The sequence below is a fragment of the Salmo salar genome, chromosome 04 (assembly GCF_965601325.2).
Source record: "Salmo salar chromosome 04, fSalSal1, whole genome shotgun sequence".
NCBI classification, from domain to species: Eukaryota; Metazoa; Chordata; class Actinopteri; order Salmoniformes; family Salmonidae; genus Salmo; species Salmo salar.
The window spans coordinates 31,319,345-31,339,658 of NC_138294.1; the positions used below are offsets into that span (position 1 = coordinate 31,319,345).

At 41.0% G+C, this 20,314-nt stretch overlaps 1 protein-coding gene across 2 annotated transcripts; it reads right to left on the reverse strand.

Annotated features, from left to right (window-relative positions):
- Positions 1-4,727: 4,727 nt before the first annotated feature.
- On the reverse strand, positions 4,728-6,975 carry LOC106602797 (uncharacterized). 2 transcript variants are annotated; one of them, XM_014195653.3, is made up of 3 exons: positions 6,846-6,975; positions 5,945-6,538; positions 4,728-5,419 (listed from the first exon to the last, which is right to left on the reverse strand). In XM_014195653.3, the coding sequence occupies exons 2-3, from the start codon at positions 6,530-6,532 to the stop codon at positions 5,198-5,200; spliced, it is 810 nt and encodes a 269-aa protein (XP_014051128.1). In that variant the 5' UTR covers positions 6,533-6,538; positions 6,846-6,975; the 3' UTR covers positions 4,728-5,197. The 2 variants fall into 2 exon arrangements, with proteins under 2 accessions (XP_014051128.1, XP_014051127.1); XM_014195652.3 differs by having other exon boundaries at positions 5,945-6,607.
- Between the last annotated feature and the right edge of the window lie 13,339 nt (positions 6,976-20,314).

Below are 20,314 nucleotides of genomic sequence, written 5' to 3' on the forward strand. Positions count from 1 at the left end.
ACAGAAATACTCATAAAAATTCATGAAACATACAAGTGTTATACATTGGTTTAAAGATTAACTTCTTGTTAATCCAACCACGGTGTCAGATTTCAAAAAGGCTTTACGGCGAAAGCATACCATCAATTATCTGAGAACAGCGCCCAGCAGACAAATCATTACAAACAGTAACAAGCCAAGTAGAGGAGTTACACAAGTCAGAAATAGTGATAAAATTAATCACTTACCTTTGATGATCTTCATATGTTTGCACTCACAAGACTCCCACTTACTCAATAAATGTTTGTTTTGTTCGATAAAGTCCATGTTTATACCAAAAACCAAAACCTTTTGTTCAATAATCCACTATCTCAAACAACATCCGGTGAAATTGCAGAGCGTGAAACTCAATAAAACAGAAATGTTCATAATAAACATACATAAAAGATAAATGTTATACACCAGCTTAAAGAAACGTTTTTTTTATCCAACCGCTGTGTCAGATTTCAAAAAGGCTTTACGGCGAAAGCAAACCATGCGATTATCTGAGAACAGCGCCCAGCAGACAAATCATTACAAACAGTTAGCAGCCAAGAAGCGGAGTAACAAAAGTCAGAAATCGCGATAAAATGTATCACTTACCTTTGATGATCTTCATATGTTTGCATTCCGAAGACTCCATGTTACACAATAAATGTTCGTTTTGTTCGATAATGTCCCTCTTTATGTCCAAAAACCTCCATTTTGTTGGTGCGTTTTGTTCAGCAATCCATTGGAACAAAGCGATAAATCAAAAAAGTACAATAAAAGTTTGTAGAAACATGTCAAACGATGTTTAAAATCAATCCTCAGGTTTTTGTTGTCATAAATAATCAATAATATTTGAACCGGACAAAAGCTTCATCAATAGAAAAGGAGAAACAAGAAAGGCGCACTCCCGATCGCGCCCTGGACTCATGTCTGGAAATTTCCACTGTCTACTCATTGAAAGTGCTGTATCTCCCTCATTTTTCAGAGGAAAAGCATGAAACAATGCCTAAAGACTGGCCACATGTAGAAGAAGCCATAGAGATCGTAAACTGGGTCCTAGTACTTCCTGGATGGATTTTCCTCAGGTTTTTGCCTGCCATGTCGGTTCTGTTATACTCACAGACATTATTTTAACAGTTTTGGAAACTTTAGAGTGTTTTCTATCGAAATCTACCAATTATATGCAAATCCTAGCTTCTGGGCCTGAGTAGCAGGCATTTTACTATGGGCACGCTTTTCATCCAAAATTCTGAATGCTGCCCCTGACCCTAGTGAAGTTTTAAATACCACACAATCCTCACTACCCAGATGAATATCTGTCTGTCCTTGTCTCCAGAACCTACGCACCAACAAGTTTAGAGACATTATATTATGTCATTATATTAAGTCTTCAGCATTTAGTACAAGAACCAAGTGTCTACAAGATCCATTTGTATTTTACTCACTATGTTTTAGTGAGAGTTGTTCCATCCACCCATTTCCAGGTGCCTTCCTTCATTGCCTCAGTCAGACCAATCCAGAACTTCAGATTGTTAGCCAATTTATTCAGAAACACCTGGGGAAAACATATTTAGTATGTTTATTATCTCTGCCTGTCTGTATCTGTATCTCTCCCTCTCTTTCACCTTCTCTCTCACCTGTTTGTCTCTACTGTTTATGATCACAAGGTCCGCTCTTCTCTTTATACATTCTGCTCTGCTCTGACTCCAAGTTTTCTTCTCTTTAGAGGTAATAACAGCTAGACTTGAATCTCCTCCAACTGACAGGACAGCATCCTGCAGAAGGAAAGCATACAGTCATAACTTCTATATATCATAATACTTTTTTCACATTAACTCAAATTCACAGTTATTTGCACAATATACATACTCACCCAGTTCTTCTGAGATCTTTCTTTCCAGCTCTTGTCACACCTGCTCCCTCTGGCGCTCGAGGGTGCCAGACTGACTTCATTACGCACACCTGTCACCATCATTACGCACAGCTGCGCATCATTGGACTCACCTGGACTCCATTACCTTGTTGATTTCCCCTCCTATATTTATCTGTTCCTTGTTAGATCCCAGTGTCAGCGTTATTGTCGTTATGTGTTCATGTCCAGACGCTATCCTGTTCCATGTCTGTTGCCATTAAATGTTCACTCCCTGTACCTGCTTCTCGTCTCCCAGCGTTTGTCCTCACAGACTGTTGGAAGCGTCAGGGAGTTTGTTTTAGTTTGTGACGTCGGGTCCGGGTGCTAACGCCTAGGGAACCAGGGGTGCCTCAGCTAGCTCATTGAGCTTCCACGCCTTAGCTGGCTCGAGAGGTTGTCTTGCCTCGGTGGGCTCGGCCGGCGCCCACCCCACGTTATGCTTTAGCTGGCCGTCAGGCTCCCACGCCTCAGCCGGTTCGTCAGGCTCCGAAACCTACAGTAAGTGGGATCCTCAGTCTTTCATGCCTCAGCCTGCTCCCGCTCTCTCTCTCTGGCGCTTGAAGGCACCAGACTGCCTTCACTACGCACACCTATCACCATCGTTACACGCACCTGTGTTTCCTCACCGGTCACCATCACGCGCAGTAGCGCATCATTGGACTCACCTGGACTCCTTTAATTTGTTGATTGCCCACCTATATCTATCTGTTTCTTTGGTTAGATCCCTGTGTCAGCATTAATGTCTTTGTGTTCCTGTCCAGACACTGTCCTGTCCATTGTCCGTGGTTAATTAAATGTTCCCTGTACCTGCTTCTCATCTCCAGCGTCGTGCTTACAGCTCTGACATTTTCCTTTGTAGCTGGTGTTTCTCTTCAGCCAAGGTGTTGTAACAGGTTTGTAGCTGGGCTTTGTTTCTAGTCATTGTGTTAAAATGGGCCTGTAACTGGTCTGTCTTTATTCAAGGTGTTGAAAGAAGTCTCCGGCTGGTCTCTCTCCTTAGTCAGGTTTTCGTAACTAGTTCTTCCTTCTCTGAAGTATGGTTGGCAGTTGGAAGAGAAATAATTCTGGAGAGTTGATTGTAGTCATCGTCATCTGTGATGGAACAGAGAACAAATGTATAATTGTATGTTTCTTTACACAGACACTGATGCTGACGCTAACACACACAAACATACACACTCACACCCTACCACCTATGATTGTTGAATACTCACAGTGTACAGAGAGACTTATGACTGGCCAGCAAGAGAAGACACAGCAGTCCCAGAGAAACTGAGGCCAGTCTGTAAGGCTGACAGTTATGATTCCCAAGTTTCAGTCCTGCAGGTGTAGAGAAACAAATGTAACATACACCTGACTTGGTCCTACTGTATCTATCTTAGTCTTTCCACCTGACCAGTTTCTCCCTCATCAACCAATGCTGTTCTGATACCAAGAGGAACTGATGCTGTGGTCTTCAACCACACACAGACAGACCGTAACAGCAATTCTGTCCTCTACTACCATTTCCTGGAAATAATTTGGTTCCAATTCAAAAGGAATCAGTTTTGTGTGAAATGTGTCATTACTACATAGAAAGACAATGTATGATGATATTGAACATGATTCTTATTGATTTATAAAACATTTCAGCGTTTGCAGAATTTCATACATACTTATAACAGGTGATAATATTATACATGCCTTTAGTATTAGCAGTGTGTTAGTGTTAGCAATATGTCTCCATTTTCCCTCCATTTGTAGTACATCTTTCACATATATTTCCATTTATATCCAACAGCAATGTGTTTCCTTTTCTCAGTGCAATGTGTTGACGTCTGTGTTGATAAATGTCCCTATGTCCTCATCGCTGTTTTTTTTATGTCTGATGTATTTACGTTGTCTCTTTTGTATATGTTTCCAAGATTAGACTACAGATGAAAAGTAGTCATATCTGGTGGTTAATTAAATGTTCCCTGTACCTGCTTCTCATCTCCAGCGTCGTGCTTACAGCTCTGACATTTTCCTTTGTAGCTGGTGTTTCTCTTCAGCCAAGGTGTTGTAACAGGTTTGTAGCTGGGCTTTGTTTCTAGTCATTGTGTTAAAATGGGCCTGTAACTGGTCTGTCTTTATTCAAGGTGTTAGTGTTAGCAATATGTCTCCATTTTCCCTCCATTTGTAGTACATCTTTCACATATATTTCCATTTATATCCAACAGCAATGTGTTTCCTTTTCTCAGTGCAATGTGTTGACGTCTGTGTTGATAAATGTCCCTATGTCCTCATCGCTGTTTTTTTTATGTCTGATGTATTTACGTTGTCTCTTTTGTATATGTTTCCAAGATTAGACTACAGATGAAAAGTAGTCATATCTGGTGTGACGCATCATTCCTCAGTTCCTAATAGACATATGGTTTTGTTGGGCATTGTCCTTCAAAGTAAATGTAATGAATACAAAAGAAGAATCTGTAAACACACTTACTTGTTCCAGCCTGTGGACTCTGGTGTAAAGTCTCGTAACCTGCAGCCAGATCATCAGTCTTTCACACTGATCTCCTCTACATTGGCATAGACGTCCTCATCTTTCTCCATATATCAATGTTGATGATGATAGCGGGTTCTGTGTGTATAGTCTGTCGGTTTCTTTGTATGCTGTCTGTCTCAGTGATGCTCTGACTTCCAAATGACAATGAGGTGACAAAGGTCAAGTGTTTATGTAGTGTGTGTGCGGTGTGCACTTGTGTGCGTATTAGAAAAGTTTCTGTTCCTTATTTGTATAAAGAACAGAAGTATATCACAGAGGTGAAATAAAGACAAATTATACAGCTTGTCTTCTTTGTATTTCATTCCAAATCGGTGTATTAGAAATCTGATATGTTATCGATTACAAAAACATTTAAAAACACAACATTAGCATCCACTCTTATCCAAACTGATTTACAGTCAGTGCCTTCAACTAAGGTAGGCAAAGGCAACCACATATCACAGTCATTGCAAGTAAAAGCAAGTAAACTACAAGTAAAACGGTGCACCAGAGTCATCATAGTGGTTATCCTGGTCATCACTTTGATCGTTTTGGTCATTTTAGGGAAGTTAGAGGGTCATTGTAGCTGTTGTGCTGTTATTGGTCCATCAAGGTTGGGGTCAATTCCATTTCAATTTAGTCAATTTTCAAAGCTTTTCCGTTAGTACATTTTTTTTATTTCAGTTTACTTCCTGAATTGATTGAATTGACATGGAATTGACCCCAACCCTGATGGACCAACAGCAGCACAACAGCTACAATGACTGCTATCTCTAAAACTTTCCTAAAATGACCAAAACAATCAAAGTGATGACCAGGAGAACCACTATGATGACTACAAAGACTCTGGTGCACCGTTCTCTCAGCGATAGTCCCAACAAGGACGTGGTCTGGTCCTGTTCCGGATCCCAAGTGGGCCGGACCAAACTGTCCAAAGTGGTTTGGTCCGGACCAGATTGTTCTGAGGGTTCCCATGAGATGACATCCGATATTTGCTATAATAAAACAAGAGATTACATTTTTTGCTATAATGACACACTGCTTCTACACCTGCATTGCTTGCTGTTTGGGGTTTTAGGCTGGGTTTCAGTACAGCACTTTGAGATATCAGCTGATGTAAGAAGGGCTTTATAAATACATTTGATTTGATTACATCTTTGCTATAATGAAACAACGAGAGATTACATTGTTTGCTGTAATGAAACAGCAAGAGAGATAACATTGTTTGCTATAAGATTTTTACTCAAAATAATCACAGAATGAAAGTTTCCATCCATGTAAATTCATGTTTTTAAACAGATAATATATCATATATTACAAATAGGCCTAATAATATGCTATTTGTAACATAACTATTTTACTATTTATAAAATAATATAACTGTTATATTTACTAGGCTATATGACTTACCCAACCAAAACACTATGGCAAATTAACTCAGAATCCTTTCTCTACAACTTCCCTAAGATGCTCAAAATGATAAAAGTAATCACCAGGAAGACCACAAAAAAGATGAAGACCTTGAAAGCTCTGAGGAGGCGGTCTCTCAGCGACAGCCCCATGTAGCCCGTCTGGTCCAGGAATGTCGCTAGCTCCAGCTCAGGGTCCTGGATGATGCGGATCAAATCCGGATTTATAAGGTGGGTGCGTTCGGAGTCAAACTCCCCCCGGCCGCCGTCCTCCTTATGCTCGGTGACATAGGTGGCCGTCACGTCCCCCTGCTTCAGCCTGATGATGATGCGGTCCTTGTTGCATTGGCGGTAGCCCAGGGAAAGCCTGTAGTCCTTTCTCACGTAGTCCGGTAGGTCCTCGGCTTTGGAATAGGTCTCTGTGTTCAGGTTGCCCACCTCGAAGTAGCTTTCCCTGCAGTCTCGCGATAGAACTGGGAGAATCTCCTCGAAGTTGCCAAAGTAGTGGAAGCCGAACTCTTCCATCTCAGGGTGGCACTGTACCAGCATGTTGCCGTGGTGATTGAACGCCACACACTCGTTGGCGAACCAAAAAAGGAGCTTGAGGCCGTGTCGGGGGGGAGGACGGCCGAAGCCAGAGTTCTTCAGGTCTTGTATGGTGCTCAGCTGACTACCTTCTTCTCTGACAGACCGCACCATCTTGAACTGTATGGATAGAGATATAGAATGATGGTTGGCCAGACAGAGACAGAGAGAGAGAGAGAGAGAAAAATGCTAGAGAGAGAGACAGAGACAGGGAGAATGGGGGAGTGATATTCAGGCATCAAGGTAGAGTAGTAAAACCAATATCAAAAACCAATATCCTCTTATAGAATATTTGCTCAAAAGTATTGTTGAGCTCCTGCACCACAGTACCAGCACCCAAAATGAGTATCATTACCGATTTCGGTCTAAGTCATGCACTGCACTTACATACACTCACACACAGTCACAGACACGTTAAAGTTAGTACCTTATTTATGGTAAGTGGCCTTCCTCTCCACCACTTTCTGAAGATGTGGTGACTAGTCTGCGACCGTGACAGACTAATTATTCACATGACTGATTGTTGCCTAAGTAAGAGGTGAGAGGGAGGGACTGCCATGCAAGGGTTCTTCAGCCTGAGGAAATCAAATTCAAACATTGTCATAAGAACTCTGCTCTGAACTATGTGTGTTTTCATGTCTGCATTAGCACTACTGTAGATTACTGTAAGTGCACAGTAATGTTTTATGTAACTTTGAAGGCAAGATTAAAATGTAGATCAATGGACCTTGCACCTAGTCACACATACTGATAAATTGCATGCACTTAAAAGTTGTGGCAAGCCTCTCCCTGTGTACATACTCGCGATAATGCGAACCCCAAAGCTGCATAATTTGCAGTCCGTCATAGCTGCTAGAACCTGAGGTTGATCACTAATGTGGAGTTAAAACACAAACTAATGTGTATATAATTCAATTATTATTAATTGGGGTGGTGTGTGTCTGTACCAGGAAGTGTGTGTCCTTACCGGATCTCTGTCCTCTCTTTGTCCAGTTCCAGAGACTTTTAGCTGACACTTTAGGTTGATCCTGTTAAGTCAGGCTCTGAGACAAACAGCTTCACAGAGATCACCTTACAATAAATGAATGATCTGAGCTTGTTCTGAGTCAGACGCTAATGTAGACTACCCACAGAGACAAACTCTGTGTTGAAGCTAACCTCCTTCACTGGGTGTATCTCAATAGTCCTCAGTGGCTTCCTCTCCTCTGCTTCAAATGCACTGATCTGAAACATGGGACAGGTGAAAGCAATATTGTGGATGTATTTCCTTTCAGCAGTTCTGATTTTTACCCACATGAATTCAGATGAAGGAAAGGAAACTATTGAGATTAAACTACTGTTCGACCCAGCGTGCACTGACCCTCAACGCCCACACATTAATTGGTCAATATCACCCACAGTCACTCTCTCCTAATCCTTGTGAGTTGGTTTCCCAAAGGCCAGAAGAAAATGTAGTGTACATGCCATATTAGTACAACTTTAAAAGTATTGGGTGTGTTTTATATGGTGAAAGACTAATAAATACTGTACATTCTTTCCCCTAAAGAAACATAATTGTATTTCGTTCAATTGAGGTGAATAAAATACTGGACATTTTGTAGATTTTATTCAGAATAGCCACACAAATAGAGGGGCTCAAGCCTGGGATCCGTAGGGAAAATGGTGAAGAATGGTCAGTGGCTAGGTCACTGGCCTGAATCAACACCTACACCTGTACAGTACAGTGTGCACACACTCTCTTCCAATCACATGAGTAGATTATCCCACGGTTACCAGAGGAATTGACTTGGTCCCATAATTACCTTGCTAAAGCACAAAGCTCTGGTTCACTTAATTATAGTTATTGATAGAATATGTCATTTGACTAAGTGACATTATTATATTAAACATCTTGACTATGAGTGCATGTTATTATGGCAACACAACACAGATTTCTAAATTAGCTCATGAACAAAGGTCAAATTATCAATACTTTTATTGTCAGTGTGCACGATACAATACATTAAAAGATGGCTGATCTCTTAGCTTCTAAAATGTTTATTTGTAAAATCATTCCATCTGACAAAGAAATGATCAGTTTAAAGCAGCTGTCTTGTTCACAGTGGAAGCCACAGTTGGATGGATAGATTATGACTGAACCTACATGTCGCATCAGCTTCCAGGTTAGTTGCATTCTCATATTACAACGCAATCAATTCTCTTAAGCAATTTTAAGCAATCCTACCTACTACTGTAATGTTCTGCGCTTTGACCTTCTATATGCCTTTCTAGCCAGTAGAGGGCGCATGTTAGTCATAGTTAACTGGAATGTTTACAAAGATTTTCATACATTTTCTCTACAATTTGTGCTACTAATGAAATGCAGGAAGTATTCATCTTAATGTTGGAGGAAATCTAAACGCTATAGCAAATTCAAAAGGGAATTCAGATTATCCTGAACACATGCCAAAACAGCCGACTTGAAGAATTAACATCTGATGTAGATTCAATGTTCAACTTCCATTAATGTTAATCGCTAGCTAATTACTGGGCCTTTTTTTTTACATGTGTTAAGGGTCATCTGTTTTCCTACCAGGACTTGTCAGCATCAACTTCTAGCATCACTGCTTTGTATTTTTTTTACAATGGAATTCAAATATTCTCCTGTGGGCAGACGAAATCACGATGTGTAGGCCTATTAGGAGGACACGTTAGGTGTGTATTTGCATACCCAATGGATAAGCAATCAGCTAGGCTGGTCATTCCATGACTGTATAATTCCCAGGTTATCGCTGAAGCTGTTGAAGACTGCACAGTTCTCACCCCCCTGGGCATTATTTGGCTCTCCTTCTCTCCAGAACCTAAGAACCAAGTAGTTCAGTCAACAGTCAACCCAGGAGGAAAAACAAGTGATTATTGGTTACTCTGCCTGTTCCATTGTAATTGATATGTTACTCTGCATTTCAATCACTGTGTTGTGGTTGGTTTTGTTCCATTCACCCATTTCCAGATCCCTTCTTTCTCTGAGACAGTCAGACCAATCCAGAAATACATTTTTTCCACACAAGTTGTTTAGAAGATTCTGCATACAACAAAGTAGTATGATCAGTCTCTCTCTCTCACCCTATCTCTATCTCTTTCTCTATCTCTCACTCACTCTCTCTCTATCGCTCTCTCTCTCATGTACCCACATACACACCTGTTCCTCTCTGCTGTTCATGATCAACAGGTCTGCTCCTCTCTCTCTGCAGTCTTGTCTGCTCTCACTCCAAGTTGTACTGTTATTGAGAAGTAATAACAGCTACATCTGAGTCTCCTCCAACCATCAGGACAGGGTCCTATAGAAAGATAATGAGCACAGCTCCCATTTTGGCTGTAGTGTTTCATTCTTATTTATCTCCGGTAATGAACATACTATTCTCCGTCGTAAATGTAATTGTTTATTTTGCGTATTAGGATACCTAAGGTTTGATTATAAATGTTGTTTGACTTGTTTGGAAAAGTTTATTAGTAATGTTTGGGATTCATTTTGTATGCATTTTGAACGAGGGAAACTGAGTGGATTATTGACTGAAGCGCGCCAACTAAACTGAGTTTTTATGGATATAAAGAAGGACATTATCGAACAAAAGGACCATTTGTGATGTAACTGGGACCTTTTGGAGTGCCAACAGAAGAAGATCATCAAAGGTAAGGCATGTTTTATATCACTATTTCTGACTTTCGTGTTGCACCTGTCTGGTTGAAATATGTTTTTCATGTGTTGGTATGCGGGGCACTGTCCTCAGATAATTGCATGGTTTGCTTTCGCCGTAAAGCCTATTTGAAATCTGACACGGCGGCTGGATTAACAACAAGTTAAGCTTTATTTGGATGTATTGCACTTGTGATTTTATGAAAGTTAAATATTTATAGTAATTTAATTTGAATTTGGCGCTCCGTAATTTCACCGGATGTTGGCCAGGTGTCCCGCTAGCGACATGCCTATCCCAATGTTAAGCACCGTTTATATGTCAATTTGATTTCGGAGCACTCAGCATGGTATTTTAGTTGATCCCCAGCTGAATGGAGATGACCTTGTTGCATAACACGGGGACCATTTATCATATTTATTTAAATGACTAGTTGGCCCATGTGGAGAATATTCTGAGGTGTCGGGATCTGGGACTTTCATCCTCACTCGGATGTATTTAAATACCTTTAGGTTGGAGTGTACTCTTATCAAAATGTACTTCAACATCTTTCTTCTCGAATCTGGAAAACGTAAAACAATATAGAGGTAAGATAGCTACTGATTTTGAGACATTTGTATTTGTATTTCATTCAGGTCCCTATTAGATATTCTTCCTGGGGTCCAATCAGGATTACACAATTACATACAAAATAAAACACTAGATAACAACATATTATTACACTCTACCACAACATATCTATAATACAAACTCAACAATACAGTAATATGACAATATTAAAATGAACATAAATAACAAATACACAGACTGATGAGGCTCTCATTTTGCTACCAAATGTGATTCAAGCAATAAAAATAGCATCGACATGGCATATTTCACAAATGTTTTAATTTTTACTCACAATAATGTGATAATAATGGCACATTGGCACAAAAATGTGTGACCACAGTCTAAAGCACAGAAAGGTTAGAGAACATTTTGGTTGCACATGATTTAAGATACACTTACACAATTGACAGTATACTGTCTCAGAGCAAAACACTGCATTATGTACAGTATACAGTCTCAGAGTGAAACACTGTGCATTATGTACAGTATACAGTCTCAGAGTGAAACACTGTGCATTATGTACAGTATACAGTATACTGTCTCAGAGTGAAACACTGTGCATTATGTACAGTATACAGTATACTGTCTCAGAGCGAAACACTGCATTATGTACAGTATACAGTATACTGAAATATAAAAACATTCAACCACTAGATGGGGGAAATGGATTGGAAGAAAAGACCAACGTTTTCTCTAAACAAAGCTGGAAATGTATAGGATTTTAAAATAAAAAGTTAGTAATTCACTGTTTACAGTCATAATTGTTTTTAAATGTGAAATGTACAGCTGTCTGGTATGCAAAGTGACAGAAAAAAAGGTCACACATTAAACTCGCTAAATAGAGAATCCACCAACCAATTACTGTGGTCCCTCCTATTTGACCCTAGAAGTAGGTTACATTAAAACCACAATCTGGAGTTGTGTTTCTGAAGAAATGTTTCCACTCTCAAACTCAGAGGCAGCTATGGTTTCAATGAATGACAGTTTACACAGGTATTCTGAAGCAATACATTGTTTACAAAGATTTAAATGACAACAAAAACATAAATGGAGAGTGGAGTAATTAACCCATATTTGGGGTTGCGATAAGGTGTGTACATTTTTATAAACTGTATTTCAAGCATGGGTATTGATGTATTGATGACTGTTAAACATCAGGAAATATAAAAAATGTATAACATTAAATGAAATGTATGGGTAAGTCTATGACTTATCTTTATCAGTTTGAATAAGTCAAGAGATTATTTTAAAATAGTGTAAAGTGAATTAAATCTTCATATTCAGTCTTAGTACCTACTAGAGTAGAAAAATATGAAATAGCCTACAGTGCAACAACTCACTATGGTATCGACAGATTTTGTATTTCCGGGTCACAGTAACCTGTGCTAGCACAGATATATACATTTTAACATTTAACATTTAAGTCATTTAGCAGACGCTCTTATCCAGAGCGACTTACAAATTGGTGCATTCACCTTATAATATCCAGTGGAACAACCACTTTACAATAGTGCATCTAAATCTTTTAAGGGGGGGTTAGAAGGATTACTTTATCCTGTTAGGGCTAGGGGGCAGTATTGACACGGCTGGATAAAAAACATACCCGATTTAATCTGGTTACCACTCCTACCCAGTAACTAGAATATGCATATACTTATTACATATGGATAGAAAACACCCTACATTTTCTAAAACTGTTTGAATGGTGTCTGTGAGTATAACAGAACTCAAATGGCAGGTCAAAACCTGAGAGATTCCTTTACAGGAAGTGGCCTGTCTGACCATTTCTTGAACTTCTTTTCCATCTCTATCATTTACTAAGTTTGCGGGGGGTATGCTAGTTCTGAACGTCACATGCTAATGTAAAAAGCTGGTTTTTGATATAAATATGAACTTGATTGAACAAAACATGCATGTATTGTATAAGATAATGTCCTAGGGTTGTCATCTGATGAAGATCATCAAAGGTGAGTGCTGCATTTAGCTGTCTTCTGGGTTTTGGTGACATTATATGCTGGCTTGAAAAATGGGTGTCTGATTATTTCTGGCTTGGTACTCTGCTGACATAATCTAATGTTTTGCTTTCGTTGTAAAGCCTTTTTGAAATCGGACAGTGTGGTTAGATTAACGAGAGTCTTGTCTTTAAATAGCTGTAAAATAGTCATATGTTTGAGAAATTGAAGTAATAGGATTTTTAAGATTTTGAAAATCGCGCCACAGGCTGCAAGTCGCTGTTACGTCCCACCTTGCCCATAGAGGTTATCCTATCCCAGGTATTCCTTGAAGAGGTGGGGTTTCAGGTGTCTCCGGAAGGTGGTGATTGACTCCGCTGTCCTGGCGTCGTGAGGGAGCTTGTTCCACCATTGGGGTGCCAGAGCAGCGAACAGTTTTGACTGGGCTGAGCGGGAACTGTGCTTCCTCAGAGGTAGGGAGGCGAGCAGGCCAGAGGTGGATGAACGGAGTGCCCTTGTTTGGGTGTAGGGCCTGATCAGAGCCTGAAGGTACGGAGGTGCCGTTCCCCTCACAGCTCCGTAGGCAAGCACCATGGTCTTGTAGCGGATGCGAGCTTCGACTGGAAGCCAGTGGAGAGAGCGGAGGAGCGGGGTGACGTGAGAGAACTTGGGAAGGTTGAACACCAGACGGGCTGCGGCGTTCTGGATGAGTTGTAGGGGTTTAATGGCACAGGCAGGGAGCCCAGCCAACAGCGAGTTGCAATAATCCAGACGGGAGATGACAAGTGCCTGGATTAGGACCTGCGCCGCTTCCTGTGTGAGGCAGGGTCGTACTCTGCGAATGTTGTAGAGCATGAACCTACAGGATCGGGTCACCGCCTTGATGTTGGTGGAGAACGACAGGGTGTTGTCCAGGGTCACGCCAAGGCTCTTAGCACTCTGGGAGGAGGACACAAGGGAGTTGTCAACCGTGATGGCGAGATCATGGAACGGGCAGTCCTTCCCCGGGAGGAAGAGCAGCTCCGTCTTGCCGAGGTTCAGCGTGAGGTGGTGATCCGTCATCCACACTGATATGTCTGCCAGACATGCAGAGATGCGATTCGCCACCTGGTTGTCAGAAGGGGGAAAGGAGAAGATTAATTGTGTGTCATCTGCATAGCAATGATATGAGAGACCATGTGAGGATATGACAGAGCCAAGTGACTTGGTGTATAGCGAGAATAGGAGTGGGCCAAGAACAGAGCCCTGGGGGACACCAGTGGTGAGGTAGGTAGGACGCAATCCAAGCGTGGGCGGCGCCGGAGATGCCCAGCTCGGAGAGGGTGGAGAGGAGGATCTGATGGTTCACGGTATCAAAGGCAGCAGATAGGTCTAGAAGGATGAGAGCAGAGGAGAGAGAGTTAGCTTTAGCAGTGCGGAGAGCCTCCGTGACACAGAGAAGAGCAGTCTCAGTTGAATGCCCAGTCTTGAAACCTGACTGATTAGGATCAAGAAGGTCATTCTGAGAGAGATAGCAAGAGAGCTGGCCAAGGACGGCACGTTCAAGAGTTTTGGAGAGAAAGGAAAGAAGGGATACTGGTCTGTAGTTGTTGACATCGGAGGGATCGAGTGTAGGTTTTTTCAGAAGGGGTGCAACTCTCGCTCTCTTGAAGACGGAAGGGACGTAGCCAGCGGTCAAGGATGAGTTGATGAGCGAGGTGAGGTAGGGGAGAAGGTCTCCGGAAATGGTCTGGAGAAGAGAGGAGGGGATAGGGTCAAGTGGGCAGGTTGTTGGGCGGCCGGCCGTCACAAGACGCGAGATTTCATCTGGAGAGAGAGGGGAGAAAGAGGTCAAAGCACAGGGTAGGGCAGTGTGAGCAGGACCAGCAGTGTCGTTTGACTTAGCAAACGAGGATCGGATGTCGTCAACCTTCTTTTCAAAATGGTTGACGAAGTCATCCGCAGAGAGGGAGGAGGGGGGGGGGGAGGGGGAGGAGGATTCAGGAGGGAGGAGAAGGTAGCAAAGAGCTTCCTAGGGTTAGAGGCAGATGCTTGGAGTTTAGAGTGGTAGAAAGTGGCTTTAGCAGCAGACAGAAGAGGAAAATGTAGAGAGGAGGGAGTGAAAGGATGCCAGGTCCGCAGGGAGGCGAGTTTTCCTCCATTTCCGCTCGGCTGCCCGGAGCCCTGTTCAAAGGCTTCACTAATGTAGGTGGAGCACAACATGCTCTGATAGAAGGAGAGTGGAGAGTAGCATAGCAAACACACTAGTGATTTAGAAGATAGTTCCATTTGTTTTAACTTATACATTGGGATTTGGGACAAAAGGCATTTAAAAAGACATATTATCCTGACCCTGCTACTAAATCAATAAATAGTTATTGAATTGGTCCTCATCAGTGGATGTCAGCGAGGCCTCTATTTGACAGAATTAGAATGACCTACAAAGAAAGCCTGAAATTATAACATCAGCGCAACAGTACCAGGGCATTTTTCTCCCACTCTCCCATAAGGATGGTAGGGTTTGTGGGGAATAATAAAGGCATATTCTTTAAAAAGTATGTATATCTATATAGGCATGTGTCTGTATATATGTGTATATGTGTGCATACCTGTATGTATATGGATATATATATTTACCAAAAAAGATATGGGGGATTGGAAATGATGCAGACAATTACATTGATGGAAGCAACAATCCTTCCGCAATATTAAGCTGATCCACCCCTTCCATTTTTTTTTATTTTTTTTATTTTTTTTTTTTATAAAAAGAAAGCCTAATAGATATTATAATATCAGTGAAACAGTTCCAGGGGAATTTTCTCACATAACAACTGAGTCTCTAAAAGATTTTCTGGGTGAATATTTTTTTACTTAAATGTTGTTTCAATGTCCTCTTTATGATATATAGTCCTCTACATGATGTGAGTTATCATGTTGGCCTCTCGGTGACTTCCCGTTTTGCTCCTTCATGCTGTGTCAACATCCCCGCTGGCAGCCATGCAATGTAACTGGAGTGAATCATAAACTGATGTCAGGTTAGGGTTGTCTCTAAGCGACTCCAATTCTGGTATACCTGTTCGCTCCTCCTCGGCACGGAGTGGGAGGGAGGTAGGGGAGGGAAGGACGGAGAGGGATAGAGAAAGAAGGGGCAGAGAGATGGGAGATAAAAAGGGGTAGGAAAGAAACAAAAATAAAAAGGTTTTCATGTTTCTTTATTAGAAACTTTGTGCCAGAGGAAGAAAACAGGACCACGGCTGATGCTCTCCTGTCTATTCTCATTGTTCTGCGGTAGGTAGCTCAAAAGTCAACACAACTCATCTAGAACCATTCCTAACGCTATTGGGAGGAACCACGAAGCCAAGCTTTAAAAGTCCACAGACTTTGCAACTACTGTAAAAGACACAGGTGATCAAAGGCATTATTATATACTATATGTGCTGTGTGGCTTCTCATTGTGCAACACAACCATATCATATGGGAAAAACTGGTTGCATTGACATCAGGCCTGGTATCAAACTCAGGTGGTCTGTGAAACTCAAGATCACATTAACCCACTGGCACAGAGCTAAAGCCAACAGTTATAGCCATGAGGGCTGCTAAAGCTGCTCTATTGTCAATCTCCCTGTAACATTTTTGCTAACCTGGTTATCCATTCGTTTTTTTAGGAGTTATCGATGCATAATCAATGTCAACTTGCACTCTTTCGGATGAATCTATGAAGACACATAAAGGGAAGTAAATATGGGCCTAAGGTGAGGTGTGACTAACTGGCAGAAGCATACAAACGCTCACCCCCCTGGACAGGTTCTGTAAACACTCAGGACTCATTTGTTACCATGGGTACCTGTCTCTGACTTGCAGACTTTTTGGCATTAGTGTCTCTGTACTTGGCATCAGATAAGCCAAGCTATTTAAGTATGTCCGAGGTGTGTGTGTGTGTGTGTGTGTGTGTGTGTGTGTGTGTGTCTGGGTAATGACACTGCCTGGATGATAAGCCACTTTATTTGACCTGCATGTTTTGAATTTGGGGAGTGATCTCACACCTCTAAAACATAAATACCTGCCTTATAAGTGTCCATTTCTACTCTTCTTTAGATAGATCAGAACATCAGGTCTTTATTCAAAGAACTTTGCAGAGTGATGTACAGAAGAGGTGGCTGTACACTAAGTTCTATACAACACATTTCTATCAGGACCACACCATGGTCATAGAAAGAGACATGCTACTCTGATCTGGTATCGGCAACACATGTAATAACTTTCAAATACAGTGCTCTTTACTCCCACACAGTATTGAAAATATGTAGCAGCTGCACTTCTTATAGCATTTTCTTTTGAACGGCATTTGTTTGTCTTGACACATGAACTACCATTTACCATTCTCTCTAACGGACATTAACACTCAGTAACTTTCATTGTATCTACATAATGCCCAGGCCTGATACCCAGGCATTCAGGTAGTTTTACTTTCTATCTAATGCATCATATTGCATAGGCTGATTGAAAATATGATGCAATAGATAAGCTGCAATAGATAAGCAGAATTTGTTGGCTTTATCAATCTGGGTTTCCCAAACTCGATCCTGGGCCCCCTCCCCCTGGGTGCAAGTTTTGTTTTTTGCCGTAGCACTACAATGCTGATTCAAATCACCAACTCATCATCAAGCTTTGATTATTTGAATCAGCTGTGTAGTGCTAGGGGGAAAAACAAACCTGCCCCAAAGGGGGGGGCCCAGGACCAAGCTTGGAAAACCCTGATCTAGAGATACACCAGAATAACCTGTTCAAGTGTCAAAACACCTTGATATCCTATTCAATGTAAACACATGAGATCAACCACAACAACCTTCTGAATAACACTTTGAAAATTATGAAAGCAAAAACCTTTACATACTATTTCACATTTTGGGATTTACCTTTCTTTACAAAAGCTAATTATACCGTATTTCAAGTCATGCTACTTTTATTGTATTTCAACACACACCAGGTTAACTTGTGAAGGGAATGAGAGAGTCAGAGACCAGTACAGTTATATGCAAATATGATGTTGATGATACATTCAGCACTGTATTTCTGATTGTAGACAGGGTAAATGATTAATTTAAACGTTAAAGCAGTTGAGTTCTTTGACAAGACAAATTTCAGCACCCTACACAGCTTGTTTATCCCACCCACTCATACCAAGTACAATCTACTAGGTTTAACCTGGCTGAGTAAGCCCAAGCAACACACCCACACAGATCTCTGGTTACCCCACACAGGCCCCCAACCCTCCCACAAGCTGGCTGCCCCTCCCAAATGTATTCCTGAGGCAGATGTTTTCTTTGTTCAGTCACCTGCAACTCAGTCTCAAATCAGGGAGATTCCAAAGACTCTTCCAAGCAGCATTGTGTTACAAGTCCATTGGTTCTCAATTTCAACCAACCTACTTTCTCTCTCTAACTTCGTTCTCTGCTTTTCAAAGGATTGTCATCCACCATCCATCAACATTCAAAGAATCTCTGGATAATATGAAGTGAGAGAATAAATGCACACAGAATGAGTTAGATAGAAACAGCTCTTTTTGAGGGACACGTACAGGATAAGTGAACTGTGTTACAGTAAATGTATCTTACCTTTGTTGGAGTCTCCCTATGGTGAATAACACTGCAAAGATTCCTGGGATAACAGGATAGTATTTTTCTCCATGCGTCTCATCTTTGTTCTGTGGTTGTGTTGTGTGGTGGGAAAACAAATACAATACATGACATACAGTGCCTTCAGAACCCAAGCTTGAATGAAACCCTTGTGCATTCGGGAAGCATTCAGACCCCTTGACTTTTTCCACATTTTGTTACATTACAGCCTTATTCTAAAATTGATTAAATTGTTTTTTCGCCTCATCAATCTACACACAATACCCCATAAAGACAAAGCAAAAACAGTTTTGTAGACATTTTTGCAAATGTATAGAAAAAAAATGAAATATCACATTTACATAAGTATTTAGACCCTTTACTCAGTCATTTGTTGAAGTGCTTTTGGCAGCGATTACAGGCTTGAGTCTTCCTGGGTATGACGCTTTGTCATTATGGGGTATTAGGTGTAGATTGATGAGGGGGAAAAACAATTTAATAAATTTTATAATGAGGCTGAAATGTAATAAATGTGGAAAAAGTGAAGGGGGCTGAATACTTCCCGAATGCACTGGATGTACAATGCCTTCAGAAAGTATTCACACCCCTTGACTTTTTCCACATTTTGTTGTTACAGCCTGAATTTTAAAATTGATAAAAATTAGATTTTGTGTCACTGATGTACACCCCATAATGTTGAAGTGGAATTATGTTTTTAGACAAATTAATTTCAAATGAAAAGCTGAACTGTCTTAAGTCAATATGTAATCAACCCCTTTGTTATGGCAAGCCTAAACAAGTTCAGGACAAAATAATGTTTAACACGTCACATAATAAGTTGCATGGACCTGTTAGGTTCTAAATATTTGAGTAAGAACTCAACGGACACTATGAAAGCTTAAACCAAGTTTAATCATCCCAAAGGATCGAACAGCTTAACCGACCAAAACACATTTCCAATAGTGGTGGTATATGTACCCCAATATGGGGTGGAATCTCCTCTCCAAACACTACATCTCTGTTGCTAGGCAGGAAATTAAGTGACGCATCGCAATAAACTGTTACTTCTCCCTTAATGTGACCTGTCTCCTAGAGATGAACGTACCAGAACAACAGCAAAGGACCTTGTGAAGATGCTGGAGGAAACAGGTACAAAAGTATCTATATAAACAGTAAAACAAGTCCTATATCAACATAACCTGAAAGGCCGCTCAGCAAGGGAGAAGCCATTGCTACAAAACTGCCATAAAAAAAGCCAACTACGGTTTGCAACTGCACATGGGGACAAAGATTGTACTTTTTGGAGAAATGTTCTCTGATCTGATGAAACAAAAATAGAACTGTTTGGCCATAATGACCATCCGAAGAACCAACCAGCCGAAGAACACCATCCCAACCGTGAAGCACGGGGGTGGCAGCATCATGATGTGGGGGTGATTTGCTGCAGGAGGGACTGGTGCACTTCACAAAATAGATGGCATCATGAGGCAGGAAAATTATGTGGATATATTGAAGTAACATCTCAAGACAGTCAGGAAGTTAAAGCTTGGTCGCAAATGGGTATTCCAAATGGACAATGACCCCAAGCATACTTCCAAAGTTGTGGCAAAATGCCTTAACCTCTATGGGCTAGGTGGAACGCTTGCGTAACAGCCACTGCCAGCCTGTGGCGCGATTTTCAAAACCTTAAAAATCCTATTACTTCAATTTCTCAAACATATGACTATTTTACAGCCATTTAAAGACAAGACTCTCGTTAATCTAACCACACTGTCCGATTTCAAAAAGGCTTTACAACGAAAGCAAAACATTAGATTATGTCAGCAGAGTACCAAGCCAGAAATAATCAGACACCCATTTTTCAAGCCAGCATATAATGTCACCAAAACCCAGAAGACAGCTAAATGCAGCACTCACCTTTGATGATCTTCATCAGATGACAACCCTAGGACATTATGTTATACAATACATGCATGTTTTGTTCAATCAAGTTCATATTTATATCAAAAACCAGCTTTTTACATTAGCATGTGACGTTCAGAACTAGCATACCCCCCGCAAACTTCCGGG

Excerpts from the sequence above, each read along its gene's own strand:
- LOC106602797 (XM_014195653.3), bottom strand. The coding sequence starts at position 6,532 with ATGGTGCGGTCTGTCAGAGAAGAAGGTAGTCAGCTGAGCACCATACAA. Across the intron at positions 5,420-5,944 it reads GCCTCCTCAGAGCTTTCAAG|CAAATATCGGATGTCATCTC; the intron begins GTCTTCATCTTT and ends GTTTTATTATAG.